The sequence below is a fragment of the Enhydra lutris genome, unplaced genomic scaffold (genome assembly GCF_002288905.1).
Source record: "Enhydra lutris kenyoni isolate GAN:26980312 unplaced genomic scaffold, ASM228890v2 scaffoldscaffold9, whole genome shotgun sequence".
NCBI lineage: Eukaryota > Metazoa > Chordata > Mammalia > Carnivora > Mustelidae > Enhydra > Enhydra lutris.
The window spans coordinates 17008198-17027386 of record NW_019154093.1 but is presented as its reverse complement, the minus strand read 5'-3'; the positions used below and the strand labels follow the sequence as shown (position 1 = coordinate 17027386).

Sequence of the window (19189 nt, the reverse complement as noted above, 5' to 3'; positions counted from 1 at the left end):
ACATAGTGATTCGACTTCTCTCTAGGTGATGATGTGCTCACCACAAGTGTAACTACCACCTGTCACTAGACAACGCTATTACAGTATCATGGACTATATTTGCCACGCTGTGCCTTTTATTCCGATGATTTATTCCTTCCAAAACCCAAAGTGTTTCGGAACTATTTGAATTGTCCAGTGTTGCCACAATATTGCCACTAGGGGCGTCTAAGAGGTGTAGCTTCTCTCCTTTGAGATCTCAACTTACATATCCCTTTCTTAAGATTTTCTAGACAACGCAATCTAAAGTAAGCTCCCCTTCATTACTGTCTAGCTCAGCCCATTCACTTCCTTCAAGGCACTTAGTGAAATTTGTAATTATTTGTCTGCTTAGGATACCAGCTCCATGAGGACAGGGGTCCTGTTCATTCACTGAATGATTATCACAATATCTGACATGTAGTGGACATGTAAACATCAAATGAGTAATGAATCTGGAAATAATAATAATAATTATTATTATTAATATTTGGAAATAATTAAAAAATTCCTGCTCAGGCTTCACAAGAGTTGTTAACATCAGGAAACTATGTAGAATACCTAGATAATATTCAAAATGGAGGTTTTCTTATTCAAGATTGAAACCCAGAAACCATAAAAAAAAAGTTTATTTACCTTATTTCATGAAAATTTAGAAGTTCTGTATGCTAACAGACACCATACAGTTTTATAAAAGTAGAATAATGGGGAAAGTTATAAAGAAAAGTTACAGTTAAGGACTATCATCCACAATATTAGAGAACTCATATAGAACTCCATAGGAAAAGGAGCATAAATGATGTATGAGTCACAGACAACAAAATAAATACAAGTGGCCAATAAGCATGTCTTTAAGCCATAAATAATTTAAATATCCAATAATAAGAAAATAGTTCAATGAATTATAATACATTCATATTATAAAATATCATGAATCCATGATTAGGAATAAGATGTATTTTTTATTAAGTGAAAAAAGCAAGAATACTATGGATATGATCCCATCTGTAAGAATACATATATACATATGTATATATGAAATGTATATGAAAAGTTCTGAAAAAATTAACACAAAACTATTCTGTTTTTAGGAAAATGAGTAGGTTTGGTCAGGGCAGAGAGGTATAGGGTATGTGATGTGGGATTTTTACTTTTTACTCTGCATGCTTTTCGAATGTTGGATATCTTTTACTGTGAGCATACATGCACATATTACTTGTATAATTCCAAAAACTATTTTAAAAAGCAACAGAAAATATATGGAAGTCACCTAGGAAAATTCTTGGTATGTAGCATTAACAACAGCGAGAATCAAACAGAAATGATTGGAAAATCTCCCCAAATCATACAGAAACAGATCTGGGTGACACAGGATATCACCTAGAAATGGTTTTGGATAATGTGCAGTTACACAAAGACCCCCATCCCATGTACCCCTAACCCTCCCACCATATTTTGATTTCTCTTCATTTTCTTGGCCCAATAGCTGTAATTTAACTTTAAAACTCTGTGTGTGCGTGTGTGTGTGTGTGTGTATGTGTATATATATATAAAATTGATGAATGGATATATATATCCTATATAGAGAGGATATGTTGGATATATATATATAATCATTGTACCCTGGGCTGTAACATTAGGGGAGTTTCTTCAAGTGTAAGTGGACCCCGTTCTTGGCTTTGAGGACAATCTGGTGCAAGAAGACAAGAGGTTTGGTGGGGTCTGGAGCCACCTTGAAGTGGAGTAGAATCAAGGCAATGGCCACCTTTAGCTCAATCATGGCAAAATGCTGCCCAATACAATTCCTGCAGACACCAAGGGAAAGAAAGAGAGACCTTGAGGAAATGGTAGTTGTTTCTGACTCTTTTGTTAAGGTGCTAGAATAATGAATCTACTGTTCACAGTAAAGCAGCATTTTCACACTAAACGTCAAGGAGAGTTTTGAACTTCTCTTATCTCCTGCAAGAACATGAACTGAGAGGCTGTAATGTGATGCCCTCCCTAAAGAAGGTGACACTTGGAGATGCTTATAGAATTGTTTCTCCTGTGAGGATGTAGTGTAAAACGTGGTGACTATAGTTGGTAACACTGTAATGTGTGATTGAAATTTGCTAATAAATTTGCTAAGTTCTACTTAAATATCCTCATGCACACAAAAAGAGAGAAATTGGTGAAGGGGAAGAACCTTTTCACAATGTATGCAGATGGTGAATCACCATGTTGTACGTTTTAAATACCTTATAATTGTGTTTGTCATCTATACCTCAATAAATTTGAAATTAAGGGGAAAAACAATTGTTTCTCCTGCATTGGGGGGTGGCCTGCATGGCTTATGAGCAAGTCTGCATTGTAGGGTAACTTTCTGAGGCATGGGTGTATAGGATGTGACAGAGAAGGGCCTTGTCCTTTGTGAAACTAACTGGTCTTTTCAGGAGCTCAGATAAGTACCATGATCTACCTCATAATCTGGTGAGAAGATAGGACTCCATGGGAGAATATATGGAGTTGAGTTACCAAAGGAAGAGTGCTGTTTCCAAGTAAACATTTCTGTGCATTTTTAACAACTTCAAATTGTTCTTACCTTGGTCCAGCTGAGAATGGTAAGAAGGAGTAGGGGTGTCTCTGATCAGAATTCTCCTGGGAGAACCTCAAGGGGTCAAAGACCTAAAATGACAGCGCAATCCCACCACCATCCCCAAAACATCATTAGTGCATTTCTTAAGCTACTACTTAGCACGAATCAACAGAAATATATGATGAGCCACATATGTACCAGAACACATATGTGTTCTGGTAGCCACATTTTTATTATTTTGTTTCATTTATTTGTCAGAGAGAAAGACAGAGAGGGAGAGAGCACAAGAGAGAAAGAGGCAGAGGGAGAAGCAGACTGCTCACTGAGCAAGGAGTCTGAGGCGGGACTGGATCCCAGCACACTGGGATCATGACCTAACTCAAAAGCAGATGCTTAACTGACCGAGCCACCTAGGTGTCCCAGGTAGTCAAATTTTTTAAAACGTGAAAATAATTTGAATAATAGAATTTATTTTGAAAAAAAAAATATCATTCCAACATGTGCTCAATATAATAATTATTAAGGCAATATTTCACATTTTCGTACTATGTCCTAAAATTCCAGTGTGTATTTTACATTCCCAGCATGTCTCATTTCTGATTAGCCACAATTTAAGTGCTCAATAACCACATATGGTGAATAGCTACCACATTGGACAGGGCAATTCTAGACCTGTAGCCCTTGTTTGGTCTCCCAGTGGACTAATATCTACCCAGACCAAGTATGGAGAAAGCAGAAATGTTAGGGTCAGTGATATTATTTTCACTTTGGTGGTAAGAATGCACCTACTTAATTTATCCAAAGAAAATGAAAACACTAATTTGAGAAGATATATACATCCCTAATTTATTGTAGCATTCACTTATAATAGCTAAGATATGGAAGCAACCTAAGTGTCATCAATTAAAGAATGGATAAGGAAAATGTGGTGGATAGAACGGAATATTACACAGCCACAAAAAGCTTGAGATCATGCCATTTGAAACAACGTGGATGGACTTAGAAGCTATTATGGTAAGTGAAATAAGTTAGACTGAAAAAGACAAATACTGTATGTGTCCACTTATAAGACGAATAAAAAAAAAAAGGAAAAAACCAAGTGCATAAACAAACACAAAGCAGAATTAGACCTATAAATACAGAGAACAAACTGATGGTTGTAGGGGGCTGGACAAAGTTGGTGAAGGGGAGAGGGAGATACAGGCTTCCAGTTATGGAACGAATAAGTCACAGGAGTAAAAGGCACAGCGTAAGGAATATCATCAATTACATTGTTATAGCGATGGAATGGAACAGGTGGTGGTCACGCTTGGGGTGAGCATAGCATCAGGTATCAGCTTGTCAAATCACGAAGTTGTGCCCCCGAAACTAATGGAACATTGCATGTCAACTATACTCAAAATTAATTTCAACATTAAAAAAAGAATGCACACACTTAGAAGTCTAGCCAAAGGGATTACATGATCAGCTGTAACTGAGACATGCAGTCCACTTCATGTTACGCATAAGATATCTTAACCCCTAGCCACTTATGTGAAAGGAAATATCTGTGGGTGTTGTGAGTGTTCAGAGTTTAAGAACATTGAATCAAGCACTATGGTTAGCTATGTGTCTTCTTTTTAATTCTCTAGATCCTCTCTTCTCTCTTTCCTGCTCTGCTCTAGGCTCCAAGAAGCGGAGCCATATAGTTTTCTGTTAGGTTTGGCTGATAAAAGACATTGGTGATCTGGAAGGTAGGTGGAGAGAGCTTTTGGGTTATTTATTCCCCGGACCTCACCCTACCAAGCTTCCTGAGACTGACTGCTCTACTGAAGGCCTAACTCCTGCCCAGGATCTTTTCCAGCATAGCAATCTCTCTCCTGTCATTGTAACCCTCACCAGGCCCAGAGGTGGGAAGCCCTTCAACATTGTATGCTCCATGTTGCTTTGACAAATCCTACCAAACCTTTGTAAATAGTTCCTTTATAAAACTCTCCTCAAAGTGCCCAATTTGAGGGTGTCATCAGTTTTCTGCCAGAATTCCCACAGTTCCATCCAGCAGAAGAGAGTCTGAGTTGCCTGCCTGGCTACATGGATAGTCTACACTCTTGCAGATGTCTAGGTGAGAGCTTGGTGGAGCTCGTTAAGTAAATGACTGCAGTACAGATTGCAGTTTGGAAGCAGATTGTGTGGCATTATGTCCATCTGTTCATTCAAAGCAAACATAAAGTAGGAATAGGGGGAGGGGACAGGTTTTTTCTTTAGGAGGAGAGTTGAACATTTTTGGTCTTTATGTTCATTTTATTTGCTTTGTGTCGTTTGCCACATCCCCGTTGTGCTAACAAAAAGTTACTTGCACAGCATTTGTTTTTTGAAGTATTTACATGTAAGACAGTCATACCTTTGGATTTTCCCAGATGGCAGGGTTGTGGTGAAGGCCCCAAACATTGAGAACCACAGTTATTCCTGTGAAAGGAAAGAAACAAAAAAGATTACAGGAGGTAGAACAAGTTGAGGTAGAGCTACTGTTACACCACTCTTCAATAAGAATTTTCTTCTTGAATGGAATGAGCTAGCTCCTGGCAGAGTTTTGTGTGCCATCGCTGATGTCAGCAGTCAAGGACCCATGGGAAGATGAGGCTTGAATGACACCTTAGTTTTCAAAGCAATGACTTATTTAATACCTGATTCTATCTTAAGGAGCTGTTGGTATCATGTCAGAATGATATCTGTTAATGGACAATATAGCACCCACCAGAGATAGTTTGGGACCAGAAGAACAGAACCACAATTCCATCATGTAGGTCCAATGACAAGCTTCTTTTGGTTCTGTTCATAAGTGGAAGGGAGGAAATTTTGGCAAGTATCCACATGGTTTGGGGATCAAAAAAGAAGAGGAGAGGGTAGGGAGAGGGAAGTGGGGTTATGGACATTAGGGAAGGTATGTGCTATGGTGAGTGCTGTGAAGTGTGTAAACCTGGTGATTCACAGACCTGTACCCCTGGGGTTAATAATACATTATACGTTAATAAAAAATAAAAAGTTAAAAAAAAGAGGAGAGAGATTTTGAAGATTATTTGATTACCATAAAAAATTCTGGTAAGTTAATTCTGGATCTGTCAACAAAGTCACAGTGACAGGCTGTTGGTATTTGCTACAAGCAATCCTGTCACCTTGTTTCCAATGGCAAGAGTTAACAGAACACGGAAGCAGACATGTGAAGGCTATCTCATGTGACACCCTTCTGCCTTCCACTCGCCCTGTTCAGAGACCTGTGCTATGAAGAACACTGGGTGAGGTGTGGGGCCTCTATGCAAGTTTTAATTCTGCTCATCTGCCCATTGGGGTCTCCAGTGAATTTTTGGCTACACCATGTGTGTAGTGTGCTTTCAAAGTGCTTTGTAAACTGAGAAGCGCCATATAAATGTCTGTTAAGATCATGTTCCAAGGGCAGGAAAATGAGATAATGTGTTTGAAGGTTCCATGTTAACTCTTAAGTGCTGCACACTTATAAGAGTAATATTTTGATGATAATGAAGCCAAAGACCCCACCATGGGTCTTCTAGATAAATATAATGATGCTCATCTCCCATGAAGTCTCACCTGGGTCTCAAACTAAGCCAAACAAAGATTATTTTAGAAACAATGTCCTGTGAATGAAGAAACCCTGAGTTGGGATTCTAGCCACCCAGGTTCTGGGCAGAGCTTCTCTGCAAATGGCTATGTGCTTTTGGGAAAGTCTGGAAACCACATCTGATCAAAGAATTACCCACTGAGTTCTTGATAGGCACCCACTCTAAGCCAGACTTCCTTAGGTTTGTCTTTTGACTCCTCTAAGAGCTGAGGACTGTTGAGGCCAGTCTTTGTCGCTGTGGTCGCTAGGATCCCCTGGTCTCTAGGAACTGCTTAAGAAAAGAATGCAAAGACCTGCAGGCAGGGAGCGTCCATCTGGGAAGGTAATAGGCTTGCTGAGCTCTCTGGAAATGGATGGGACTGGAGGCGCCAGTCGGAGTGACTCCTTGATGCACATTGTGGTGTATGACATTTCACCCAGCTGGTGCCTGTGAGGACAAGGGAAGGAAGGGAGGGAACTCAGTCTCCATATCTAGTTTGTAAATAATGATGTTTTCTTCCTCTTTGGTGTTTAGTCCTGGTAAATATCATCTCTAGGTTAGAGTTATTTTGCAATTGGCTTATGTAATAGAATGTGAGACTCTGCCTCAGGATCAGCTGAGGTTCCAGAGGAAGAGGGACCAAACAAGTATCCGTTATAAAGTGAGATGCTAATCTACCAGTAAAGGATTTGGTAGGGAGATTTCTGAAACCTGATTTGCAACTCTTAGCTCACCATATAAGTCAAGAATGTAGAATGACTAAGGACTGAAGAGAGAGGGCTTAAGAGTTTTGAGAATAAAAAAAAATATCCTTTAAAGAGCATTGTTGGAATGCCTGAATGCTGTGGAGAATGGAGGAGAGTCTCCCAACCATGTTAGGCAAAGAGGGGCTTCTTGGGTCACTTCGATGATCTGACATGTACCCCCTGAGTTTGGGAAACAGAGGACTGATAGATCACAGAGGTCTGTGATTCAGAACAGACAGGGAGTTGGGGGAGAGCAACAGCGACAAACAAGTCGGGAGTACTCCAGTGTGCTGTTTAGGCCAATGAATTGGCAAGAGTCAGAGCTTCAGAACCAGCTTGAAGGGAATTCTGAGGATAAGAATTCCCTCATTGCCCCGTGAATCACCATGGCAAAGCTCCAGTGAGGGAATCTCCAAGAAACTCACAGATGTACCCATTGTGAGTGAAAGAAAGCACTCACTAGCTACCCAGCTCAGAGGGCAAATCACCATAGTACCAACCCCCTTCTCCTCCTGGCTCCCTCCTGGGACCACTTTTGGAGGGGTCAGAAACAGAAGCTACTGGGTTGGGGAGGAACTGGTCAGTAAAAAGAAGCCAACCACAAACCCTCATCCATCACTGGCTTCCAGACCCAAAGAAATGCTGATCTGGGATGGAGGGAGAGGATACAAGTAGATATGAATTTGTACTTTTCATTATTCCACTGGACCAGACAGCTTCATTACTGAAATGAGACTGCTCTTTTGACTTAAATGGATGGGAACTCTTTGAGATTCACTCAAGATTTCACCCCAGAGATGAAAAGAACTTGTCTCACACAAGTCTGAAATACCAGAGGGAGAAGAATAAAGTTTTTTTTTTTTCATCCTAGCCAATCAGCTAGTCATAAAATGACTGCATATATTCAGTATATTTGCTTTATTGTATTTCTGTTTGCTTTTCTGATTACTTATTTTGAATGCGGGCTCTGACCATTCAGTAGTGTGAAATTTTCATTTTGAGCTCTTTCCTCCTCAAGCTCAGAATAAAAAAGGTAATTCTGCTTAGCCTGGCACTTTGCATATTTTAGAAACACAATGTTGTCCATCTTAGCCCTGGTGCAAGACGAAGAGAGGAATTTTAACCCAATGCCGAAACGGCTGAAAAGTCAAATGGAGACGTTGATCAACTTGCCAGTTTTTTCAGAAATTGCTCCTTGCAATGTGGTTTTATTGTCTGTCTTAAAGAATTATAAATTTTCAGCATACTACGTATAAATTTCATTAAATGTGAGTATAGGGCCATATTATGGAATAAAAATTTATTTTATATAAAATTATTTTCCCTTCTCTCATTAAAATAAGTCATACTTAATAGATCCTTTGGACTTTGTTTTCTCACCTGGCAAAGGTTTCTTTATTGTTTTTACATTTCACATACGCCAGACAAGAATGAGAAAGGCCAATATTGGGATTGTATACATACACACCCTAAACAGGTTAAATATACAATTAACGTTAATCAATGAATAAAAAATGACTAATTAACACTATATTTTGTGCTATACAGATTAAAACCTTTAATTTATGGTAGGAAATAACTATTACTTCCTTAAAAAAAGTAGGAGCTCTACCATATCTATATAAATCCAAATTTTCCCTTGCAAATATTCTAACTGAGCTGACCTTTGCATTTGAAATATGGTGTTTTCTCCCTACTCCCGGGACTGGATAGTCCTTATCATTTTTATCTTTCTGTCCCTTTGGCCAGCAAAGCAATGGTAAGTGAAATATCTAGCTAGGGTGAAGAATGTGTTTTGAATCAGAGATGTGTTTTTCTGTCAGACAGTGTGTCTCAGGGGCAAATCCATAACCTGGGCACTGTTTGAACAGCCAGATAATTTCAAAGTCTTTCAAATGGTGTTGACATTTTCTACCTGGCTAACTTATCCTCTAAGAGGCAGCTTGGGCGTCAGATCTCCCAAGAAGTCCCCTTGTGTCCCCAAAACCAGGTCAGGTGCCTGTCTTCTGATTTTCTGTAGTAGCCAGCACACTCTCTCGCTACCCTTATCAGGTTATATGGCAATTATTCATACGGAGGACTGTCTCCTGTCCCAGGGTGTAAGCTCATTGAGAGCAGGATCTACACCAAATCTGGAACATTTCCGAAGTGCCTCAGTACTTAGAATGTTCTCAGTCCATAATCGCTGGACTTAACTACAGTGTGTATCCGTTAGTACTATGTTCAAAGTCTGAGCCAGTCCTGAGGAGTAAACAAGGAGATGGGAGGGAATGACTACAATGGGAGCTTAAATGATATGGGTGCTTGCTGGGGTCTCAGAGAGGAGACGCACCTGAGTCTTAACATTCAAACTCTGAATGCAAGTCTAGGGATCAAGTCCCCTTTTCCAGCATACCCAGCCAGGTGAAAGAAATGGGATGTTACACACCACTGATTAGAAAAACAGTGAAGCAGTTAACTTACAATGAGTGAACTTCTTTGGCAAAGATATAGGGATAATTTTGGTCTTTCTAGAAAACAGGCAGAATAGTAGCCTGCCTGTTCTGTTTCTACAGGCACATATCTTGAAGCACAATGGTCACCAAGGTACCAGAGGAGAGAATAAAGCAAAATGCATGGAGAGGAAGCAAGATGAAATGTTTAAGAATGCAGACTTACCAGGTGATAGAAGACCCGTCCCCCAGGATGCCCCTGATCTCCTCCCGGCATCTCTCTTGATGCTCAGGGTTCAGAGCCAGGTAGTAGAGGAGCCAGGAAATGCTCCCTGCTGTGGTGTCATGCCCTGCCAACATCAGTGTGTTCACCTCAGACCTTAGGTCAGTATCTGAGAAGCTGTTGTCATTTTCAGCCTGGAAGGTACAGTAGAGAGATGTTTCTGCAATGTCAGTTTATAGATATCTGCAGCCCCAACCAAGATAATGGCTTTGGGTGGGGGGACCACTAGAATTTCATATGAGAGTTTCAATTTTAATTCAGTTCAACAAATACATAGTAGGAATCACACTTTGACCAGAGTACAAAGGAGAACCAACATTAGATAAGGAAAGCAGGCCTTGCAAAGAGCTCCTTGATTCATCCTGCCAGATTTACGCAGATTCCCCAGCACCTCCTCCTCATCATTTTACCAACTTACGCTATGACCCATTTTCCTGTGCTTCCCTACACTGCCATGTATCTTTGCAGTAATCATCAAGTCCTGTCCAATTAGTAAAAAATTTAGTCTTGTCCGACTCTCTCTAGTGACAGAATTACAGACTTCTATCTTCACCTCAAACTGCATGGATCCAACCCATCAATTTGAAAGTATTGTTAAATTTAGCTGATCAATTTTCCTCTTGTCTCCCCTCCACCTCACCCATCCATTCACCTGCACAATTAACTACATATATGAGCAGCCTCAGACATTTGAAAAATTTACCTGGGCAGAAAGTATAACATCCAGAAAATCCTGGTACTTCCGCTTCTGAGTACTACCATGCTTCTTTTCATCTTTCAGGAATTTCTTTCTATCCTGGATTAGGTTTTCTGGGACAGAATAACAATTCCCCATTAGCAAAGTGACAGCAAAGTTAAAGTAAAATTATTACAGAGCAAGCCATGGCCTACAAATAGCTTCAAATTATACCTAATTCCCTGATCTCAGAATGGGTACATTGTATTTCAATAGATTTAATTTTTGCAGATGTTTGTTCTCCCATCAAATGACAAACTTTGATCAAAGAAACACAATACACTTGAAATAGACTTTATATAACTAGGCAGGCGATATAATAAAGATGGTTTCAAATGCAGGTGCAAATGGTCTAACATTCTTCTCTTTCTCAGTCTAATATTTCATTTTCATGGAAAAGTTATCAAATGAAATGGAAGACAGGCAAAGAAAAACTAGTTATATCTTCCGTATAACCAAAGGGGCTTAAAAGAGAACCCCACAGAAATACAAAACAGAATACTAAAACTATAATTCAAGAAAGCTTTCTGGAAGTGAAACAAAATTTAAATGTACACCTTAAGAGGCCCACCCTATCCTTGGAAAAGTTAGAACAGTTAGAAAAGTTAGAATAACCAATACCAATATATACCCTAGTAAAACTACTCAATATTGAAGACAGAGAAAAGAAAATCCTCAGAGACTCCAAACAAAAAGACCAAATGACTTTTAAGGGTAAAAAAATTAAGGCAGCATCATACTTCTCAAGAACAATAAAGAAATCAAAGCAATATTAGAGCATTTTCAGGATGCCTGGGTGGCTCAGTCAGTTAAGGGTCTGACTCTTGATTTTGGGTTTTTGTTTTTGTTTTTAAAGATTTTTATTTATTTGACAGACAGAGATCACAAGTAGGCAGAGAGGCAGGCAGAGAGAGAGGGAAGGGGAAGCAGGCTCCCTGCTAGGCAGAAAGCCCAATGCAGGGCTCAATCCCAGGACCCTGGGATCATGACCTGAGCCAAAGGCAGAGGCTTTAACCCACTGAGCCACCCAGGCGCCCCATGACTCTTGATTTTGGCTCAGGTCTTGATCTCAAGGTTGTGAGTTCAAGCCCTGCATTGGGAAGATTAGAGCATTTTCAAGAAACTCAAGGAAACAAAGTAGCAGTAAATATTTTATATCCAGGAAAATTGTCATTCAAGCAAGTATGAAGTCTACCAAAGAACAGGTATAAACTTGCACGAACTCAGACAATACTATGCTCATGAGCCCATCCTGAGGTATCTAGTGACTGAGCTTCATCCAACCAAGAGATGACTAGGAAAACTTCATTAAAGAACTGAGGTGTGCAATTCATAGATGGAATTCTAAATCTCAGACTAAAATAAGTATTGGCACATGGACAGAAGAATATCACATAAACACTAAGAGTGAAAATAATTCAACTAAAAATAGGAGAAGGGAGGGAGAAAGGGGAAAGTAGAATAACCACTAATTGTTGGGGGCCTTGCACATTTGATCTTTTTTCCCTCTGGACCTGAGGCCTCTGCTGCAACCATGTTACTCCAGATCCTCAGTCAGACCAAGAAGCATCTGAGCTTGATTCTCATCCTTATATTTATTGGAGTGGGAGGCACTGGAGATTTCACTTGGCATTGCTCAATCCAGATGTCAGTGGGGATAAGAATATTCCAGATCCTGAAAAAACTGGGCCCCCATAATTAATACATGTTTGGCTCAGTGAATGTAGATCACAGCAAACTGAAGAAAGAAGAGGCAGACTTCTAAATTAAGTGTTTCAATATAAAGCTGTTCAGAATGAAGGCCTCCCAGAAGCCATTCTCACAATTTTCCACTTATCCAAGAAGTATTTCTTCTCTAAACATGTGAAATCATGTTGGTGTATTGTGCTGGGGTTTACACTGATTAATAAATATCTGAAGTTTGAAAAAAAAAAGACCACTAATAATTGTATAGGTAATAAATGAAAATAAAAGGGAATTATTAAAAGCTGACAAACCATCAACTAACCCGTCACAAATGACAAATACTATATGATAGAATACTTAGTCAAATTTGTAGATAAAGAAAGTGGAATGGTGGTTTCCAGGGGCTGAGAAAAGAGTATAAAGAGGGATTGTCATTTACTATATATGGAGTTTCAATTTTGCAAGGTGAAATGAGTTCTGGAGATGGATGGCGGTGGTGATGGCACAATAATGTGAATATAATTATTAGCACTAATCTGTACACTTTAAAAAGATTAAGATGGTAAATGTTATCTGTATTTACCATAGTAAAAATGACAAGCCAGACGGCAAAAGTGTAAATAAGGGAAAGGAGAAGGATTTATAGAAGGACTAAACACTATGGTAGCCAGAGAAAAAATATACTTTCTTAAATATCAAAAGATATATTTTAAAAGAGCAAAGAAGACATACCACATAGAGAAAGGAACACAGTATACTGAGTTGAATAATGTCCCCCCAAAATTCATGTTCACCCAGAACCAGTGAATGGTTATTTGTTAAGGAAGCCTTTGGGAAACTAATACATACAGTAACTATAATATAATACACATAGTAAATCATAAAAATACGACAGTGTTGAGTCCGAACATATCAGGCATTTCAACAAATAAGAATGGGAATGACTTGTTTACTACAGTAAACATGTTTTCAAATAGACCATAAAGCAAAATGGAACTATGTGCTACATGTAAGAAAAACACATAAAACAAAGCAATTGAAGATATCTACAAATAAAGGGATGGATGAGGATACACCAGACAAATGAAAGTAGTAAGAAAATTGGGGTTGCAATCCTGATATCAAACAAAATAGAATTTGAACAAAAACTCACTAAAAAGGAGGCCAGTTTTTATTTATTTATTTATTTATTTATTTATTTTTATTTTATTTAAGATTTTATTTATTTATTTGTCAGAGACAGAGAGAGAGAGAGAGCGTACAAGCAGGCAGAGCAGCAGGCAGAGGGAGAGGCTCCCCGCTGAGCAAGGAGCCTGATATGGAACTGGATCCTAGGACCCTGGGATCATGACCTCATCCAAAGGCAGATACCTGACTGATTGAGCCACCCAGGCATTCCATGAAGGTCAGTTTTTAATGTTACAAGTTACGATATCACAGGGCACCTGACTGGGTTGGTTGGTAGAGCATATGACTCTTGATTTCAGGGTTATTAGTTTGAGCCCCACACTGGGTGTAGAGATTACTTAAAAATCCAATCTTAAAAAAAGTCATGATATCACAATAATACTTATGAACATATAAATACACCAAATAACACAGCAGTACCTATTTAAAGTAGAAACTATAGGAAATGCAAGGAAAAGTAGGTAGAATCACACTAATAATAGGAGTCTTCAACATACCACTCCCAGTACAGGATAGGTCAAGCGGACAAAAATAAGATATAGAAGATCTAAACAAAATAATAAGGCAGAACATATGGGGGAAAATATCAGATGTATACCCAATAATAGAGAATTTATCTTCTTCATAAAAGTGCATGGAACATTTATGGAACTTGATCCTATTAGACCAAGGAAAACATTAGTAAGCTCTGTAAAATGGAAATACTACAGACAATGCTTTCTAATTGCAATACAATAAACTTAGAAATTTTTAAAAAATAAAAAAATAAGACAGCTTTTCACCTAGAAATTTATAAGCCATCTATTAAACACTTATTGCATAAAAGGGATATATAAATTGAAATTAAAGAATTTCTGAAAAAATAATGATAAAAAACATTACTTATCAAAATACATGAGATATAATCAATGAACAAAAGAAAATCCATAGCCTTAAACACACACAGCAATCAGAAATATAAAAATCCATTCTAAAACTCTTATGGAATCTCAAGGGACTGCAAAGAGTCAAACCATCCTGAAAAAGAACAAAATTGAAGGACTCACACTTCTTCCTAACTTCAAAACTTACTACAAAGCCATGGTAATCAAAAGAGTGTGGTATCAACATAAAGATAGACATATACTATACAAGAATGGAATACAGAGCCCAGAAATAAAGCCTCACATATATGGTCAAATAATTTTCGACAAGGATACTAAAACCATTCAATAGGGTAAAGGACAGTCTTTTCAACAAATGTTGCTGGGAAAACTGGACATCTACATACAAAAGAATGAAGTTAGACCTTAGCTAATACCAAATTTGAAAATTAACTCAAAATAGATCAAGGACCTAATTATGAGACCTCAAACAATAAAATTCTTTTTTTAAAAAATTTTTTTATTTGACAGACAGAGATCACAGGAGGTGGAGAGGCAGGCAGAGAGAGGGAGAGGAGCAAGCAGGTTCCCCACTGAGCAGCGAGCCCAATGTGGGGCTTGATCCCAGGACCCTGGGATCATGACCTGAGCCGAAGGCAGAGGCTTAACCCACTGAGCCACCCAGGTGCCCCTCAAACAATAAAATTCTTTAATGAAAAATAGGATTAAAAGCCACAGGATTTAGGGCACCTGAGTGGCTCAGTTGTTAAGTGTCTGCCTTTGGCTCAGGTCATGGTCCCAGGGTCCTGGGATTGAGTCATCAGGCTCCCTGCTAGGCAGGAAGCCTGCTTCTCCTGCTCCCACTCCCCCTGCTTGTGTTCCCTCTCTTGCGGTGTCTCTCTCTGTCAAACAAATAAATAAAATCTTTAAAAGCCACTGAATTTAGTAAGAATTTCTTGCACTGACACCCAGTGCAGACAGAGGTAACACAAGAAAAGGCAGGCAAATTATGACTTCATGAAAATTTAAAAACAGTATCCATAGAGTAAAAGGGCAACCCACAGAATGAGAGAAAATATTTGCAAATTATCTGTCTGATAAGGGATTCATATCCAGAATATATGAAGAACTCCTAAAATACAACACCAAAAAAAACCTGATTCAAAAATGGGTAAAGGACTTAAGTGGACATTTCTCCAAAGAAGATGTATGAATGGCTAATTAGCACATGAAAAGAAAAGATGTTCAACATTGCTAATTATTAGGGAAATGCAAATCAAAACTACAATAAGATACCACCTTGGACTTATTAGGATTGCTACCACCAAAAACCCCAGAAAACAAGTGTTGGCAAGAATTTGGAGAAAACAGAACCTTTTGCATGCTATTGGTATAAATGCAAAATGCTACAGTTGCTGTGGAAAACAATATGGCAGCTCCTCAAACAATAAAAAAATAGAATTATCATATGATCCAGCAATTCCACGTCTGAATATACCCTCAAAAGAACTGAAAGCAGAGTCTTGAAGAGTTATTTGTACACGCATGTTTCTAATAGCATTATTCAGAAAAGCTAAAATATGGAAGCAACTCAAGTGCCCATTGATGGATGAATGCATAAACAAACTGTGACGGAATATGCATAGAATGGAATATTTTCAGTCTTAAAAAAGTAGGAAATTCTGACATATGCTACAGCATGGATAAACCCTGAGGACATGCTAAGCAAAATAAGCCAGTTGCAAAAAGATGAGTACCCATAGATTCCATTTATAGGGTACTTAGAATAGCCCAAATCATAAAGACAAAAAGTACAATGGTGATTGCGAGGGACTGAGGGGAGGGGAGAATAGAGAGTTACTGTTTAACTGGTATAGAATTATAGTTTTACAAGATAAATAGGTTTATGGGGATGGATGGTGATGGCTGCACAACAATGTAAGTGTATTTAATACCACTGAACTGTACATCTAAAATATGGTTGGGGCACCTGAGTGGCTCAGTCAGTTAAGCTTCTGCCTTTGGCTCAGGTCATGATCCCGGGGTCCTGGGATTGAGCCCACACTGGGCTCTCTGCTTAGTGGGGAGCCTGCTTCTCCCTCTGCCTCCCCCTGCCACTCTGCCTGCCTGTGCTCTCTCTCTGTCAAAAAATTAAATGAACAAAATCTTTTAAAAAATAAAAAAGGATTAAAAAATAAAATGTGGTTAAGATGGTAAAGTTTACCTTTTGTGTATTTTAGCACAATAAAAAAAGAAAAAAACATACAAATACACACACAAATAGATTAACAAAGCAAATAAAAAATAGGAAAAGAATGAAAGAATAAAATACAGTAGTCCTCTCTTACCTGCAGAGATATATACCAAAACCACCAATGGATACCTGAAGCCACAGATAATACCAAGCCCTGTATGTTTTTTTTCTTATATATACATACTTATGATAAAGTTTAACTTATAAATTAGGCACAGTAAGAGATTAGCAATGACAACAAAAAATAAAACAATTATAAAAATATGCCATAATAAAATTTATGTGAATGTGGTCTCTTGCTCTTTTTCAAAATTACTCATTGTAGTATACTTTCACCCTCCTTCTTGTGATGGTGTGAGATGATAAAATATCTATGTGATGAGATGAAGTGAGGGGAAAGATACAAGCGCTGTGACATAGAGCTAGGTTACTACTGACTTTCTGATGATACATCAGAAGGATCATCTTCTTCTGGACCACAATTGCCCATGGGTAACTGAAATCATGGAAAGCAAACCATGGATGAGGGAGAACTACTGCAAATATATCAAATCCTAATTTAAAACTAGAAAAAGAATAACAAAATAAACCAACAGAGAGTATAAAAAATAAAGAAAATAGCAAAGTTAGTATGGTAGAGAACAGAAAAACAGTAGACCAAATTAATAAATCAAAATTTTGGCTCTTCCAAAAAAATCCATAACAGGAACACACTAGCTCATTAATCAGGAAAAGAGGGAGAATGCACAAATATATGAAGTAAGAAATGACAAAGGGAAACTATTAATACAGAGAGATTTTTAAAATTTTAAATTATTTTTTTAAGGTTTTATTTTATTTTATTTCATTTTATTTTATTTTTAATTTATTTATTTGAGAGACAGAGAGAGAGCATGAGAGGGGAGGTCAGAGGGAGAAGCAGACTCCCCATGGAGCTGGGAGCCCGATGTGGGACTCAATCCCAGGACTCCGGGATCATGACCTGAGCCGAAGGCAGTTGCTTAACCAACTGAGCCACTCAGGCGCCCCATTTTTAAGGTTTTATTTTTAAGTGGTCTCTGCACCAGATGGGGCTTGAAATTCCAATCCTGAGATCAAGAGTTGTGTGTCAGCCAGGAGCCCCCAGAGAAATTATTTTTCAAAGATCAGAGAAATTTTTTTTTTAGCATCATGAGATTAGTATTTCTCTCCAAATAAATTTTAAAACCTAGCTGAAACAGAAAATTCAGTGTACCTGAGTTGATCCCAGTAGAGAGAGAAAACTTAGGCTAATTTCCATAGAAGAAATAGAGAAGATCATCAAGGAATGATCTCCACCAGAAAAATGAAAAATAAAGGACCAAAGAGAAGAAAAAGAGAAAAGAATGGAAGTAGTATATGAAACAACAAACAACTGAGAACTTTCCAAAATTAATGATAGACACCAAATCACAGGTACGAGAGATGCAGAGAACACTAAGTAGGAAAACATCAAAAAATCTACACCAAAAAGTCAATATGCACATTTTATTCAAACTACATAAGATCAAAGACAAAAAGAAAATCTTAAAAGAAATCACAGGGAAAAAACACTTTACCTATAGAACAGCAGTGATAAAAATTACACTGGACTTTTCTTCAGAAACCAGGCAAAGAAGAGAGTAGAATAACATATTTAAAGTGTTAAAAGGAAAAACCCATCAGCCTAGAATTCTTCCAAATTACCCTTAAAAATGAAAGAGAAATAAAGACTTTCTCAGACAAAAATTGAGGAAATTTGTCACCATTAAGCCTGCTTTGCAAGATAGGTCAGAAGCTCTGATCTACTTAGAGAAAGAAAAACATTAAGGAAAGAATAAATGAAGATAAAATAAAACCTTTTGTTTACCTACTTTTAATTGACCTAACAGATAACAATCTTTAAAATAATAATAACAACAATGTATTCAGTTTTATAGCTTTGGGGGAAGTAAAATAAATTACAGCAATGTTATAAGGGATAGGGGAAAAATTGGGAGTTGGGAATATCGTGTTATAAGGTACTTGCAAGTATTATTTGAAAGTGGGCTTGGATTAGTTCTAAATACATATTACAAACTCAAGGACAACCTCTAAACAAGGTTAAAAAAAAGTAAAATGTATCTGTTAAGAGAGGAGAAAAACGTAATCATATAAAATACACAATTAAAACCAGACAAGGTTGGGGCATCTGGGTGGCTCAGTTGGCTAAGTGACTGCCTGAGATTGAGCCCCTCATTGGGCTCCCTGCTCCTCAGGGAGCCTGTTTCTCCCTCTTCCTTTGCCTGCTACTCCCCTTGCTTGTGATCTCTTTCTCTCTCTGTCAAATAAATAAATAAAATCTTGAAAAAAAAAAAAAAGATAAGGCAGAAAAAGAGTGGAAGACCAAAAAGAAAAAGGAAAAAAAAAAGAATAATAAGAAGTAACAAATATGGTGGCTATTAATCCAAATATATCAAGTGGTGTTTAAGTACATCAATTAAAAGATGGACTGTCCGATGGATTAAAAAAAACAATTATATGTTGTCTACAAGAATCCATGTTAAAATACAAAGATACATATAGATTAAGAGAAAAGGAATAGAGTAAGATAATGCCATGCTGGAGTAGCTATATTAACTTCAGATAGAACAGATTTCAAAGCAAGGAAAAATATTAGGGAAAAAATTATTAGGGATAAAAAAGGCATTACATAATTATAAAGGGGTCAATTCTCCAAGAAGACAACAATCTTTAATGTGAAAGCACCTGGGTGCCTGGGTGGCTCAGTTGGTTAAGCATCTGCCTTTGGCTCAGGTCAGGATCCTGGGGTCCTGGT

At 38.0% G+C, this 19189-nt stretch overlaps 1 protein-coding gene and 1 pseudogene across 1 annotated transcript in view; one reads left to right on the top strand and one right to left on the bottom strand.

Annotated features, from left to right (window-relative positions):
* Positions 1–1034: 1034 nt before the first annotated feature.
* LOC111143307 (cytochrome P450 4X1-like) overlaps positions 1035–19189 on the bottom strand; it is a 44789-nt gene continuing 26634 nt past the window's right edge. Inside the window, exons 7-12 of the mRNA XM_022496960.1 lie at positions 10351–10457; positions 9591–9781; positions 6500–6633; positions 4974–5038; positions 2600–2682; positions 1035–1823 (exon numbers count right to left, since the gene is read on the bottom strand). Of these exons, the coding sequence (XP_022352668.1) occupies positions 1655–1823; positions 2600–2682; positions 4974–5038; positions 6500–6633; positions 9591–9781; positions 10351–10457 (749 nt within the window). The 3' untranslated portion in view covers positions 1035–1654. The remainder of the gene's footprint in view (positions 1824–2599; positions 2683–4973; positions 5039–6499; positions 6634–9590; positions 9782–10350; positions 10458–19189) is intronic.
* Positions 11918–12148, top strand: LOC111143308 (annotated as a pseudogene).